The 15,531-nt window shown below is 57.1% G+C and overlaps 1 protein-coding gene across 3 annotated transcripts in view; it reads left to right on the top strand.

The window, feature by feature from the left end:
• Positions 1 to 15,531, top strand: part of SLC38A10 (solute carrier family 38 member 10) — a 50,773-nt gene that overhangs the window by 7,402 nt on the left and 27,840 nt on the right. For all 3 annotated transcript variants that reach the window (XM_054457463.2, XM_054457462.2, XM_054457464.2), the window contains 6 exons: positions 3,074 to 3,119; positions 4,470 to 4,563; positions 5,641 to 5,784; positions 7,151 to 7,275; positions 10,681 to 10,783; positions 11,649 to 11,831. In XM_054457463.2, coding sequence (XP_054313438.1) covers positions 3,074 to 3,119; positions 4,470 to 4,563; positions 5,641 to 5,784; positions 7,151 to 7,275; positions 10,681 to 10,783; positions 11,649 to 11,831 — 695 coding nt within the window. The remainder of the gene's footprint in view (positions 1 to 3,073; positions 3,120 to 4,469; positions 4,564 to 5,640; positions 5,785 to 7,150; positions 7,276 to 10,680; positions 10,784 to 11,648; positions 11,832 to 15,531) is intronic.

The following is a 15,531-nucleotide window of genomic DNA, read 5'->3' as shown; positions in this document are numbered from 1 at the left end:
TGAGGTCTCTGTGTAGGGTTTCTGTAGCAGAGGCCCCAATTCAAGTCCTTGGCTGTGTCCTGGAAGAAGACCGGTGACCCAGGGCTGGGGAGGCCCCCATTTCTGATAGCTGGCTATTCATTGAAAGTCCCCGAAAAGTCAAACCAGTTTGGCTACATGTGACAGATTGGAAGAAAATTGCCGGGTGGGTGCTCTTCTGTGCTGCCTGGAACTCCTACCTGAGCTTCCAACCTTTAACTGCATGGGGTGACCGCAGTCCACTTCTGCCTGCCAGAAACAAAAAAGATTCCAAAACACCAAGTGTGTCTCAGGTTATGCCTTTGACACCAAAAACGATGGTTCCACTGCGTGAGCTCCGGACAGAGGTCCCTGGACCCAGCTGCTCCGCGTCAGCTGCAGTCTGCCCTGGCTCATCTTAGAAGTGGGGAGACCCGTGCTGGGAGAGGCGTCCCTGGGGAGGGTAAGATGAGACTCTCCTGGAGCTGAGGCGAGGCCCTCGTGCAGAGTGGACAGCAGCTCCACACTCCAGTCTTCAGGAGGCGCCGGGCTGGGTCCCGTCCTTGCATACAGACTTACTTTCCCTGGGACAGCTAGGTGGTTTCCTCCGAATGGCATCTGCCTCCACCGAGGCACAGGTTTGCAGTGTGATGTTTCCTCGGGTTGGTTAGCCTAGGGAGGTGGCCACTGATCACTTTACCCTCCCCACTGTCCTCCAGTGCCATGTGCCAGCCTGGAGAGATGTCGTTTTTTGTTGGTGTTTGTATATTTCCCTGTCCTATTTGCTGTTGCAGGTTGCGGGTGGTTTTTGTCGTTTTCGTCGCCTTCTCACTTGCTGCTTCCTTGCCCTGTGTCTTGCTCAGACATGGACTTTTCTAAATCCCCTCTTCAGAAGACACACAGATACATCAGTCATTCAGCCTCCTTCAGCTGTTGTGGCTTCTCGTGAAGCTGTTCTGAGCCCCAGACCCTGCCCTGTTGAGAGTTGTGCCTGAACCCCGGCATGCATGGTCTGGGCTAGAAACCGCCTCCCCCAGCAGCAGCAACTGTTTGGCCCCCACACGGCCTCTGAGTTCTCGGTTGTGAGCAGCGGTGTCAGGAGTGCTGCCCGCATCCTGTCGTTGGGTGGTCCGGGCTTCTGTGGCTCCTGTGCCGGCTCTGGGGGAGATCCGACTAGACCCGGGGCAGGGTACACCCTGCATGGAGGCCGTGCCCTCAGAGCTCGCCGCTCACAGACACCTCCACCCTGGCAGGGACTGGGCCCGCACTGGGAGTCCACACTCGGGGGAGGGCTGGGTCCCCGGGACCTTGCTGGGCACTTCAGCCTCTTCCTCCCTTTCTCTGTGCCAGTCCAGGCAGGATGTGAAGGAGTGGGGTCGGTCCAACTGGGGCTGGTGTTTGAACCTGGGGAGGAGAAGTTGCCGAGGGATTGACACTGGGAATGGCGGGTGAGGGTTTGGCCCAGGTGGGGAAAAGAAGGCGCGTGGGGCCGTGTCTCAGCATGGTGGGCTCTCAGGACGTTGTCCTGGGAACTAGCAGAGAGTGCTGCCCTGATTTCCTAGACGGCCTTCCATTTTCCTTTGCCAGCGGCAGGCATATTCTGGAACCTTCTTGGGCAAGGTGTGCTGGCATATTCTGGAACCTTCTTGGGCAAGGTGTGCTTGTGTTTGGAATATGCTGTAGAGACCCAGCTTCCTTTTGGAGAATAAAAAGGCACGTTATGGCCAGGAGCACCTCCATGTTTGGAGAATAAAAAGGCACGTTATGGCCAGGAGCACCTCCATGTTTGGAGCGCGGTGTTTTGTTGCATCCGGGCTGTGCCGTCACCGAGGGGTGTGGAGGGCGTTCCTTAGTGACAGCAGGGCCCTGGGCTGTGGGCTGCTGAGGGGGCTTCTGGAGTTCTTAGTGTTTGAAATTCTCTGCAGCCTCAGGTCAGCTTCTGGGGCCTGGCTCGGGTTTCCGTGTTGTGGGATGAACTCAAGGGGTGCCAGGCTCCTTCAACGAGCCCACAGGCAGGTCCAGGAAAGGCCAGGGTGAGCCCTGGAGGCGGGGTCTTTGATGCTCCCGGGCTGTGGCGTTCGGCAATGCTGTGCTTCTTCCTAAGTAGTTTAAAGTAATAAGGAGTGTTTTTTGGGCCCATTCATACTTACTGGCCTGTGTGTTTCCTGCTTTCCAAAGCTCATCAGAGGCCTGTAGCCCATGGGAGGGAGGAAACCGGGGGCAGGAAGCCGGGGCTGCCGACGGGGCTGGGCCATCCTGCCACATGCACCCCATCTCTGGGTGCGCCTTGGAGCCGGGACTTCCCTTTGCCGTCCTCCGGCTGGACCGTGGGGGAAGTGCGGGGCTCACCAGATGACCACACGGGGCCTGGGAGGGACCCTGCTGAGTCAGCCGTTTCTCATCTGCTGCAGAGAATCCCGCTGTCAGGGCGGAGAGAATGGCGGCGCCTCCCGTATTCGGCCGCCCCGTCGGGGACACATGCTCCTCGTCGGCAAGGCTCTTCATTAGCTGTCCAGGTGGACACCACAAGCCCGGGGCTCTCGTCCCCTCCCTTACTGAAGCACCATGCTCGAAAGGGGTCTCCATTTGTTTCTGTAAATCCCAACCAAAGGGTGAAAATGAAAGCCCTCCCTCAGAGTCCCTCTGGTGCAGGCTGTGGCGCTCGGGCACCTGGGGCTGGCACTAAGCCCTCTGGGGACCTGCAAGCTCTGGCCAACAGCACGGGGTTCGGCCGTGCCGGGCTGCGGGATGCTGTTTCCAGCCGGCCCCCGGTGGCCATGGTGGGAGGGCTGCATCGCAGGGACTTGTCTCTTTGTCTTTTAAAAAATCCGATCGAGTGAAGGAAGAACCTGCCTCCTGTCCTTCCCTTGCTCTGTCTTTGTTTCTTGTAGTTCCATTTGCAGACAGTAGATCCAAAAATAACCTGGCGGCCAGAATTTGAAATACCCCTCGTGCCCCGGAGAATCTGCACCCACGGGTTTCTGTGAAATTGCCCTTGACAGCTTTGCTCAGTACCTTTGTTCTGGATGTGCTTCTCACGCTGTTAGATTGAGTGTTCCTTTTTCTTTTGCACTAGCATTCCACGCCTACGGGAAGGCGGGCAAGATGCTGGTAGAGACCAGGTAAGCCCCGCCCTGCCACTGCGCTTGCCTCCCACCCCCGCACCCAGACACTGGGGACCTTGCCGGCGGGAGCGGCAGTTTCATCCCCAGAGTCACCTGTAACTTAGGTTTCTGAAGAGTCACTAAATACATGAAAGTCCAATTACTTGTACCCTTCAGTGTTGTAAGAAAAATTTATGTATGGAAAACTCCAAGAACTTGTTAAACGGTCCTCCCTCAGTTGTAATCTCTCAACACCATTCCTTAACACCGCACCCACCCCTCAAACACTGCTGCATAAAGGTGGCATTACATTGCAAATGTCATATTTTTCTTCCTTTGGAATAAAATTTCACGAGATGAAAAAATTTATGAGATGAAAAAATTGCTAGGAGATTGCACTTCTAGGCTTCTAAATTAGGGAATTGTAAACTCAAACGAACAGCCTTTTTTGAAAGCAGTTGATTGTTCTCTTAACTTGACTAACATCGTGGGGCTTTTTTTATTTTTTTATTTTTTGAGATGGAGTTTTGCTCTGTCACCCAGGCTAGAGTGCAATGCTGCGATCTCAGCTCACTGCCACCTCCCGGGTTCAAGCAATTCTCCTGCCTCAGCCTCCCAGGTAGCTGAGATTACAGGCGCGCACCACCAGGCCCAGCTAATTTTTGTATTTTTAGTAGAGACAGGGTTTTGCCATGTTGGCCAGGCTGGTTTTGAACTTCTGATCTCAGATGATCCGCCTGCCTCGGCCTCCCAAAGTCCTGAGATTACAAGCGTGAGCCACCGTGCCAGGCCCATCATGGAGATTTTTGTAACTTTTAGAGCCTCCACGGAGGGGCGAGTATAATACCACGCTGAGAAAAGCTGAGTGTCGTTCAGTGTGCAGTGTGCATGCCAAGTGACACAGAGAGCGCCACAGAACCTGCCCACGCCTTGTGAACTGGGGCGCGTTTGAAATCACATCTGTTGGCCAGGCACAGTGGCTCACACCTGTAATCCCAGCACTTTGAGAGGCCAAGGCAGGCGGATCACGAGGTCAGAAGATCAAGACCATTCTGGCTAACACAGTGAAACCCCATCTCTACTAAAAATACAAACAATTAGCCAGGCGTGGTGGCGGGCACCTGTAGTCCCAGCTACTCGGGAGGCTGAGGCAGGAGAATGGCGTGAACCTGGGAGGCGGGGCTTGCAGTGAGCCGAGATCGCGCCACTGCACTCCAGCCTGGGCGACAGAGCGAGACTCCGTCTCAAAAAAAAAAAAAAAGAAATCACATCTGTCATTCAGCCCAGCCTTGGGGTGGTCCCCGGCGGCAGCCCAGGTGCTGTGCCAGCTCGCCCTGATGGCATTTCCCCCACCCCGTCCCCATGCAGCATGATCGGGCTGATGCTGGGCACCTGCATTGCCTTCTATGTCGTGATCGGCGACTTGGGGTCCAACTTCTTCGCCCGGCTGTTCGGGTTTCAGGTAAGGACGTGTTCAGGGTTCTGGGTTGTTCAGATGCTGACGGCCGCTCTGAGGCCCTCTGTGGGATCCTCCCGAGGACCGAGACCTGGGTGCTGGTTGGGAGAAGCTTCTGTCGAGCCTGCTGTCATTCCAGGGGCTTGATGGAGTGCGGGGGCTTTGCTGGGTCACGTCTGTGAGAGGTACACGGGAGGAAGCAAGCCAGGCAGAGTCCGACACCATGTAGATGAGGGGCGGGTGGGGGAGCCTCAGACCCGGGCACAGTGCAGAGCAAGTCTCTGCCAGCCCGGGCTGCCCATTGGAGGGCAGAGGTGGCCAGGCCCTCGGGCATCCCCGGCCTCCGTGGTCACCCAGAGCTGCTGGGGCTGTGGACTCAGCACTTCTTGCAGGGACCTTGGGGTAGCCTCCTCCGTGCTTGCCCCCCACCACGGAGAGGCCCACCTGACGGGCCCACACACCTTTCCCTCGCTGCCAGGGAGCAGAGCCCCTCACTGGGCAGGGCAGGCATCACGGCACGTTAGGGTGCTAGCAGCGTAGGAAGGCTTTCAAAGGCCACAGCTGAGGCGGGGGTGTCCTCTCTAGGAGTGGAATGTACCAGATTTGCTCCTTGTCAGAGACAGTTCCAAGGAGCGTCCGGGGAGCTAGGCCCTCTACTCTGTCTCCCCATTCGACCTTCCGTTTTCTGTGCTTCGTAGTGACCTTTGTAGATAGAGCTTTGGGCCCGTCCTGCCCACAGGGTAGTGTCTGTACCTTTCCCGCCCCTCACCCAGGGCAGCTGAGTCTGACCCGCAGCCGCTGTGTTGCCTCTCGTGTTAGGGGGGCTGCTGTCCCATTCTGGCTGGTCTCACTGTGGGGCTGGGCTCCAGGGAAGGGAAATACCCAGTGTCCGAGGCTGCATACAGCACAGCGGCTGTGAGAGCGGCTTCCAGGCGAGTATGCCAGCCTCAGACCCGCCGGCGTCGTTCACCTGGATGCCATCGGCTTTCGGGCTCAGGGCGCTCCCACTCCCTGGCAGTGCAGAGAGCCCGGTGGTGAGCAGGCCCGGGGTTTTGGCCAAGACCCCCTGCCGGCTCCCCGCAGGTGGGCGGCACCTTCCGCATGTTCCTGCTGTTCGCCGTGTCGCTGTGCATCGTGCTCCCGCTCAGCCTGCAGCGGAACATGATGGCCTCCATCCAGTCCTTCAGTGCCATGGCCCTCCTCTTCTACACTGTGTTCATGTTCGTGGTGAGTCTGCAGCGTGCGCGGGCACCCGCTGAAAGGCTGCTCCTGGCCCATTCTTTCCTGTGGCCACAGCAGGCCACCTGCTGCCTCCTGGGAATGTGTTGGAAGTAGCAGGATGTACCAGGAAATGCCATTCATTTCACAGTCCCTGGGCACCACGGGGTAGACGGGGCTGGCTGGACCCAGGTGCGGTTGGCTGGCAGGAGAGGCTGGGGCTCAGGGCAGGGGTGGCTCTGAGGCTGGTTTCATGTCCTCCAGGCAAGGCAAAGAAAACGCCAAGTCCACTTGCTTTATGCAAAGATGTCTTATGTAGGGTTTGTGACCACGGCTCACGGTGCCAGTGTTTTGACACAAGGTGGCAAGCTATTGTTTTTGTTTGTTTGTTTGTTTGTTTTTTGACCTCTCGGCTCACTGCAACCTCCATCTCCCAGGTTCCAGTGATTCTCCTGCCTCAGCCTCCCAAGTAGCGGGGATTACAGGTGCCTGCCACCACGCCTGGCTAATTTTTTTTATTTTTAATAGAGAAGGGGTTTCACCATCTTGGCCAGGCTGGTCTTGAACTCCTGACCTTGTTACCTACCCGCCTCAGTCTCCCAAAGTGCTGGGTTTACAGGCGTGAGCCACTGCGCCTGGCTGCTATTATTTTTCTAAATGAGAATTTATAACAGGATGGACTAGGGGCCAGCTGTGGAGTTGGCACTGAGAACACAGATACCACCCAGAGCCTCCAGCACACCCTCCATTCTCTGCCAGGCCCCCGCCCATGGGAGCCCCAGGACCCGAGCCCCTGGGACCTGCCCATTCCCTGGCAAGGTCAGAAATGACCCTTCCTGAGTGGCTGGAACCTGGGTGTCTCACAGCGGGTTTGCATCAGGACGAGGGCAGGTGGTCATTGAAGCCAGAGTCTCCGAGTGAGGGCCAGCCCAGTGGCAGCTACCTCTTTACTCTTGAGATAGCTGCGTCCTGTTGGGCCAGTCTTTTGGAAGATGTCCGTGTCTAGCACAGTACAGGATGGGGAGGGACCTGCCCACGTGGGAAACCAGCCTGTGTAACTGACAGAAACTGGGGCTGTGCATGCTTAGTGGTCTCCTCCCGTCTGCGCCAAGCAGCCCCCTTGCAAGAGCAGCTGCTCTGGCTCTGGTGCCCGCGGGATGAACCAGGGTGCTCTGAGGCAGGGTTGGGGTTGGGAATCTAGAAAGATGCGGGGTCTCCCTGCCTCCAGCTGGCGGCACAGGGTGGTGGGGGGCTGGGATGTGGGTGGGAAGAGCTGCACTCTCCTGCCACTCCTTCCCAGTGGTGCATGGGCCGGGATGCTGAGTCCCACCTGCGTCCTGACCTGCCCCGGGCTCTCTCCCCGCTCCCTCTGCAGATCGTGCTCTCCTCTCTCAAGCATGGCCTCTTCAGTGGGCAGTGGCTGCGGCGGGTCAGCTATGTCCGCTGGGAGGGCGTCTTCCGCTGCATCCCGATCTTCGGCATGTCCTTCGCCTGCCAGTCGTAAGTGTCCTGCTGTGGCCTGTGGTAGAGTTCTGTGACGGGGAGGGCGAGCTACTGGGAGACGGGACCCTCTTTCTTGTTTACTGTGATCGCTCTTTGCTGGCTGCTGAAGAGTGATGTCTTGTTCAGTGATGACCTTTCCCGCCCCAGGTTGAGGGAGATAGTTATATTTTAATCAGGAGGTAAATCGGCTTCATTCCTGGGACATGTTTGGGACTAGCTGGTGAGAGTCCCTGGTTTGCCAGATCCCCACAAGCAGAGCGTTGGCTGTGGAGGATGCAGCAGCAACCCAGCCATCTGACTGCACAGAGTCGAGCGCTTCGCCAGAATTTAGCTGTTCTGAGAATATTTAAAAGGAAATGGCACAAACATTGACTTCAGACGGCTGCTGGATGCATTTGGAGGCCTGCCTGTGCGCGGGCCTGCTTTCTCTCTGGCACGCAGGGCTCTGTAAATGCGGATCGGGCTCTTCCATAATTCCAGCAGCATTACCTTCTCCACCAAAATGACAAGAGCGAGTGATTCATGCCCGGTTGGAACATGGTAACCGGCTGAAAAGAGAGGCGTAAATCCGGCGCGGACGGGAAAAGACCATCGGTGTGCGGGGGGCTGGCAGAGCGGCCCCTGTAGCGTTAGTGGGCATGCATTGAGCCAATCGTAAACTAATGTGACAGATGAAATTTGTTCATACCGCTGTGTTTACACCCACATGCGAGATCCAAATCGTCATTTCCCACTTAGCGTCTCTCTTGGCAGCTCCGTCTCCACCAGAATGCGCCCCAGTCTTGCTGTTTAATATCCCATTATGATCGGTGACAGAAGCCACATTCTTCCACCACATACCTAGTTACCAGTTGCCCTTTGTGTCTGCGTGTTTGCGTATTTAGAAATAAATCTGCAGCTGGGGCTTTTTGGTGGTGGCCACGTAGCAGCTGGTGCACCTCGTTTGGGTCTGGTTCCGGAGTCGGGCTGGGTTCTGAAGCGCTGGAGCGTGCAGCTCAACAAGTGCAGCTTTCCTTCTGCCCCTCCCCGAGGACGTGCGGGCCCACAGATTGACCTGACATTCTCCCGAGCAGGGACATCCCTCCCTGTGCTGGCCGCCACACTGACCTCCCTACCCCTGTGCGGGCTGCCGTGCTGACCTCCCCACCTCTGAACCCAGGAATGTTTGCTGAGAACAGAGACGTCTCTTCCCTCCCACAGCGTCACTGCACCAGAGTGCCTGTCCCTGCTGGGTGGCAGGCCGCGCCCCCTGCCTGTGTGATTGGCCTGAATGCCAGCTGGGGCCAGGCCTCCCTTGTGCCTTCACTATCTGGCCGTTTTTGGTAAATGCATACCTGCTTATGCGGAACGGTTGTCCTAGGCCCAGAGAAGCAGCTGGGCAGCACTGAGCCCAGGAGGCCCTGGAGGGCAGGGTCTATCTGGAGACCGGGGTCCCCATCCTCACAGTGGGGCAGAGGGGCACACACCCAAGAGCTGCATGTGGACGGCTCCATTTGACTCCAGTAGGCCCTGAGCCTCAGAGGCTGCCTTGCGAGGTGGGCGGGCCAGTGATGCTCTGTCTGGGGCTGTGGGCCAGCACTCAGCATGTCCCCCATCTGTGGAGCTCCTTTGCAGGTGGCCAGGAGGTTTTGTGGCTCCTACCTTGTTTCTTTCCAGGGATGATCCCGGGGGTCCCTGGGGTAGGTGGTCAGGATTGGAGAGGAGCCTGGGGCTTGGCCGTCCACCCTGGCTACCCCCGTGTGCATGGGACACCCCTTCCCACAGTGTCCGTGGCTTCCTTGGGGGTCACTCCCCACAGTGTGTATTGGGGGCTGGGGGTAAGCACGTGTCATGGGGCACCAACGCTGGTCCCCTCAAGCCGAGACTCCCTGGTGTGGACTCAGCTCTGGGGAGAGGACAGTTTAGCACTGGGAAGTTCATGCCGCAACATGGTCTTCTTCTGAAGCTGTGGGTCTAGGGCCGTGGAGACCTCTTGCGTGTTTCTCCTGTTTCTCTGCCAGCCTCCTGGGGCTGTGTGCACAGGCGTTGGCCACTTGGCTCCCTTCTAGCCTGGGCCGAGGGGAAGGCTCATGTCCTGCGGAGTCCCCTGACTGCTGCTGATGGCACTCCATGCTGAGGGCAGCCTGATGGGATGGTGTGCTAGGACCTGGGCAATGGGATACCAGCAGCTGCTGGCAGGGCCTTCTCACTTGTCAGTCTGCTGGGTTTTCTTTTCTTTTTTTTGGAGATGGGGTCTTGCTGTGTCACCCAAGCTGGAGTGCAGTGATGCGATCACAGCTCACTGCAGCCTCGACCTCCCAGGCTCCAGTGATCCTCCTGCCTCGGCCTCCCAAAGTGCTGGTATTCGGGTGTCAGCCACTGTGCCTGGCCTGGTTTGCTTTTTAATGAAGTCAGGATGTCCTGTTTTTTCTTTCACTTTCTTCAAGGTGGTTTGGGATTTGGCTCCGCTGGCCACTGTGCTGGTCCATTTACTGGCTGCTGGCTTTCTGCATCCCGTCCTCCCCCTGGCCCACCCAGCTTCCTTTGTGCCCTTGAGCCCCTGCCGTGGGACAGCCATGGCCATGGCCACCTGGACACCCTAGGAGCACCCCCCTGGACTCCCACTCCAGAGTCCTCTTTCAGCCCCATGGCAGAGTGGCTCTCACCTGTGCTCTGGCATGTGCCTGGCCCAGCTCCCTTCTCCCCGGCTGCACGCAGATGCTCCATGGCCCCAGCCTCTCCCTTCCCGTCTCGCCCACCCCTCTCCAAGGGCCCAGGTCCCTGTGCACATCCCTCGGATGCGTCTGCTGCCTGTGCAGGGCTGTCATGTCCTTGCCTGGCCAGTGGCTTGGGTCCCTCCCACCCCTAGCAGCACCACACTCCTGGCACCAGGCTGTGGGACCGAAGCCAGTTTTCTCATCACACAAGTGAGCTGCAGTGGGGAATCGCGCCCCAGGCCGTCTCCTTGTCTGTGCCGACTCTGATCATGCCTGTGTAGAGGCGCTGAGATGGAGGCGCTGAGATGGGCCGGCCGCCCAGGCCAGGGTGTGTTTGTTTAACTTTCCCTCCTCTTGACAGCGATTCTCTGAGCAGCCTCCTCCGGCTGCTTGCCCTGTAAACTGGCTGCTTTGACTCTCAGCACCCACTCCCTGGCGTGGAGCAGCAGCCTGTCGTTCCGTAGCCTTGGGGAATGTTCGCATGGTGCACGCTCTGGGGGGTGTCCTGAGTGGGGGCTACTGCAATGCTGCTGTCCTCAGCATCACGAAATCCTGGCCTCAGCGCTGGGACTTCCAGTGTGCGGAGAATGTTGCATAAAGGAAGGTCAGAGACTCTCGCTGGGCTGCAGAGAAGTCCTGGAAGTGGCGCCACTGGGGAGGGTGTGCCTCTCTCGGGTCCGCTGTGAAATGGCCTGTTTCTATACAGCCAGGTGCTGCCTACCTACGACAGCCTGGATGAGCCGTCAGTGAAAACCATGAGCTCCATATTTGCCTCCTCCCTCAATGTGGTCACCACCTTCTACGTCATGGTAAGAGCCTTGCCACGCCCTCTCCATACCTGTGTCATGCCAGCATGACGTGCTGCAGTGCCCCGTGGGACTGCCACAGGCATGGCCCTGGCCCTGTGTGCTGCTAGCTTTTTCTCTCTGTTCCCATCCCAGTGTCTGGAGGCTGTGCGGGGACCTGGGGCAGCTCCATCAGCTTCCATCATTCCAGGACCAGCCCTGTGCGCCTGGGTCCACCCTGGGCCAGGAAGCTCTCCTGACCTGAGGAGCTGGGCACCAGGGCTGCTCCCAGAACCCTTTATCTGAGCCACTCTTACTCTCTCTCCAAGACCTCTGTTAATTCTCTCTAGAAACGGGCATGTTCTGGCCGGGCGCAGTTGCTCACACCTGTAATCCCAGCACTTTGGGAGGCCGAGGCGGGCAGATCATGAGGTCAGGAGTTCAAGACCAGCCTGGCCAACATGGTGAAACCCCGTCTCCACTAAAAATACAAAAATTAGCTGGGCATGGTGGCGCGTGCGTGTAAACCCAGCTACTCGGGAGGCTGAGGCAGGAGAATTGCTTGAACCAGGATCGGGGAGGCGGAGGTACGCTGAGGCCGAGATCGCACCACTGCCCTCCAGCCTGGTCTACAGAGGGAGACCCCATGTCAAAAAAAAAAAGAAAGAAATGGGCATGTTCTTACAGAAACTAGAGATTTTAAGAAGGAGGAGGCCAAATGGTGCCTTGCCCGTGGAAGGCCATCTCTTGCAGAAGCTTCATTATGAAGTGGATTGAAGGCCATTCTAGGGGGCAGGGCACAGGTCCCCCCCATGCCCTGCCCACTGTGACAGGTGCCACTCGACCAGGATGTCTGTCTGCCATGTTGCTGTTTCTCATTCTCCAACAGGTGGGGTTTTTTGGCTACGTCAGCTTCACCGAGGCCACGGCCGGCAACGTGCTGATGCACTTTCCCTCCAACCTGGTGACGGAGATGCTCCGTGTGGGCTTCATGATGTCGGTGGCTGTGGGCTTCCCCATGATGATCCTGCCATGCAGGCAGGCCCTGAGCACGCTGCTGTGTGAGCAGCAGGTAAGACCCTCAGGGCGCTCTCCAGATCGTAATAGCGGAGGACAGGCTTGCTTCCCATAAGCCCAGCTGTCCCGAACCAGAGATATAGCAGGAAAGTGGGGATTTGCATCAGAGGAGTCCTGGGAGGGCAGAAGTTGGGGGAGCCTAGAGGAACCAGATTGATGGGCAGGAGTTGATAATGGCCAGAGTCTGGAGATGGGCACATGGTGTTCACTGCACAGTTCTCTTTATTTTTGTGTAACTTTGAAAAATTTTAACAATATAGCAGAAGATTTTTGAACCGTAAGAGAGGCTGAGTTTGATGCAGGCCATAGTGGTGGTGCCTGTGGTCCCAGCTCCTTAGGGGGCTGAGGCGAGGTTGCGTGAGTCCAGGAGGTTGAGGCTGAGTGTGATTGCATCACTACACTCCAGCTGGGGCAACAGAGCAAGACCCTGTCTTTAAATACATTTTAAAACTAGGCTGGATATGGTGGCTCACACCTGTAATCCCAGCACTTTGGGAGGGCGAGGCGGGAGGATTGCTTAAGCCCAGGAGTTTGAAACCAGCCTGGGCAACATCGCTTGACTCCATCTTTACAAAAAATTAGCAAAAATTAGCCACGCATGGCAGCGCATGCCTGTAGTCCCAGTGACTCGGGAGGCTGAGGCAGGAGGATCACTTGAACCGAGAGTTCAAGGCTGCATTGGGTCATGACCGCTCCACCATACTCCAGCCCTGACCCTGTCTCTAAAAAAGAAAGAAAGAAAAATAAAAAGTGAGGCTGGGTTTTTTCACTGTAACATATGTAGGCCAGGCAGCTACTTAGTTCTTTCTAAGAAACTTTCAGCTGTAGGAGTTGAAACCAGAGGGCTGTCCTGGTTCTCTCCTTGTGGCAGAGTGAACCATGAAACGCCCGCTGTGCTGTCTTGCGCCCTGAGCGTGGGGGTGCAGACGCCACTCTGCAGTGTTGGAGGAGCCCTGCCCCGTCCAGGTTCCCCTCCTGCCTCCCCTTGGGAGCTCCGCCCGGTGGCCCATCTGTCTTCTGTCCCGCAGCCTGAGATCTGTGAGCCTGGTATGTCCCGTCAGCTGGGACTCCTGGTGGCTAGAGGCACACATTCCTCTTGAACTGTTTCAGCCAAGGCAGGTTGAGTGGTCTCAGAGAATCCGGGGGAGAGTTCAGCAGTCACATTGGGGGTGGTGGGTCTCCCTGGGCCTCGGGAACAATAGCATGAGCTCACTGTCCATGTGGCCAGGTGTGCGGTCACCACAGCCTGGTGGCAGTCATCTGCCTCCTGCAGACTTCCACCAGCCACGTGCCTCTGGCTTCGCAGCAGAGGCCAAGCACCAAGGACTGGGTGCCTCCCCCACGTGCTGATGCTCCTCTCTTCTGCAGAGTTCAGGCACCTGGGCACGGGTGAGGCAGGATCTAGGAGTCAAGGCCAGAGCCTGTCATATGGCCGTGGGGTCCCCCTGTGCATCCGGCCAGGCCAACTTTCACTGATTGTTGTTTTGTACCTGAGCAGCATCTGTATTTCTCTACATGACCCATTTTTATCTTGTTAAAAAATTGACAGTGGCGTTAAAGGTATTGTGACTCAAGTAGGAAAGCTCACGCACCCCCCTTCATCCCAAGGAGGACCTGGCTGTGTTTCCTCCATCAGCGCCCGTGGCTTCTCCTTTCCTGGAGGTGGGGCCGCGGCCATGCCACCTGCTTTCTTGTCTTCGGCCCATGTGCCGTGAGCGTTTCTCCGCGGTCCCTACAAGCCTGCAGGGGCTCTGCTTCCTTGCTTCTCCACGTGTTGCAGGGGCCTGGGTGCACTGCTCCTTCACCCTTGACCTTTCATGGCTAACCATCTCATGACAGTCTTCGTGCTAAAGTCCCCTCTCCCCTTCTCTAGGTCTATGTCATAGGTAAATTTCTAGGACCGGGACTCTTGTGTGATGGACCTAACTCCCCACCTCCATGGCCTGTATACAAATTACCGCCCTGAGGCCGATAGGCAATTCTGACTCCATTTCCACAATCCATCCTATGTAAAAGTCCATTCTGAAAATGGGATGCTTCAAAACTAGTTCTAGAAAGTTCTGTGGTTGTTTCCTAGCCCAGGGATGGTCATCACGGCCAGTCCGTCCTGTGTCTTAACTTATTTGGTCCTTACCACGGCTGGATGAGGAGATGCTTCTGTTGACAGATGGGGAAACTGAGGCACCGAGATTAAGTCACTTGCCTAGGGGCACACAGCTGGGGCTGGTGAATGACAGAGCAAGGATTTGAGCCAGGTGGTCTGGCTCCTGTGTCCTGTACTAGAGACCACAGCTGGGGGCCCTGGGGAAGGTGGGGTCTGAGGCCATCTGTCCTTGGCTCTGCCGCCTCCTCTGGAATGAATGGCCCTGGCATCCCGGTGCAGATCAGTAGAGGCCTGGCTGCACCCTGGGGCCAAAACAGGCACTTGCAATCAGGGCCTCATCTTGCCCTTCTCTCTTCTTCTTCCTGGACTTTGAAATTGCTCACTGCTTGTTGCACATCTGCTGGAGATAACACGGCCACATGTGTGCGCGAGTGTGTGTCTGTGTGTGTGGGGGGTTCTGCCTGCACCCTGGAGATAACACGGCCACGTGTGTGCATGAGTGTATGTGTGGGTGTGCGCTTGTGTGTGTGGGCGCTTGTGTGTGTGGGGGTTCTGCCTGCACCCTGGATATGATAACACGGCCTCATGTGTGCGTAAGTGTGTGTGTGTGGGGGGGGTTCTGCCTGCACCCTGGAGATAATCACGGCCTCACTGTGTGTGTGTGTGTGCATGTGTGTGTGCGTATGTGTGTGGGGGGTTCTGCCTGCACCCTGGAGATAACACGGCCATGTGTGTGCGTGAGTGTATGCGTGTGTGTGCGCATATGTGTGTGTGGGTTCTGCCTGCCCCCTGGAGATGATAACATGGCCACATGTGTGCATGTGTGCATGTGTGTGCGCTTGTGTGTGTGTGGGTTCTGCCTGCACCCTGGAGATAACACGGCCTCATGTGTGCATGTGTGAGTGTGTGTGTGTGTGTGTGTGGGTTCTGCCTGTACCCTGGAGATAACACGGCCACGTGTGTGCATGTTTGTGTGTGTGTGTGGGGGGGTTCTGCTTGCACCCTGGAGCTAAGATGGCCTCACATGTGTGTGGGTGCATGAGTGTGTATATGTGTGTGTGCGTGTGTGTGTGTGGAGGTTCTGCCTGCACCCTGGAGATAACACGGCCACGTGTGTGCGTGAGTGTGTACGTGTGTGTGTGAGTGTGTGCGTGAGTGTGGGGGTTCTGCCTGCAACCTGGAGATGATAACATGGCTACATGTGTGCGTGAGTGTGTGCATGAGTGTGTGTGCGTGTGTGGGGTGGTTCTGCCTGCACCCTGGAGATAACACGGCCACGTGTGTGCGTGTGTACGTGTGTGTGTGAGTGTGTACATGTGGGGGGGGGGTTTCTGCCTGCACCCTGGAGATGATAACACGGCCACATGTGTGCGTGAGTATGTGCGTGTGTGTGTGTGGGGGTTCTGCCTGCACCCTGAAACCTGTGGGCCAGGAGAGGCCTGGGGCATTTGGCAGGAGCGGCGCTGTGCAGCCTGTATTCTGCTCTCCATACTTCTGGCACTTAAACTCTCTCGTGGTGTTGCTCTAAAAGCAAAAAGGAAAACGGAAGGACTCGATACTCGCATTTCAAAAGGAGGTTTTAAAATGTACG

Source organism: Pongo pygmaeus, chromosome 19 (genome assembly GCF_028885625.2).
Source record: "Pongo pygmaeus isolate AG05252 chromosome 19, NHGRI_mPonPyg2-v2.0_pri, whole genome shotgun sequence".
NCBI lineage: Eukaryota > Metazoa > Chordata > Mammalia > Primates > Hominidae > Pongo > Pongo pygmaeus.
Note: the sequence above shows the minus strand (reverse complement) of the source record. Positions and strands in the feature narration are given on the sequence as shown.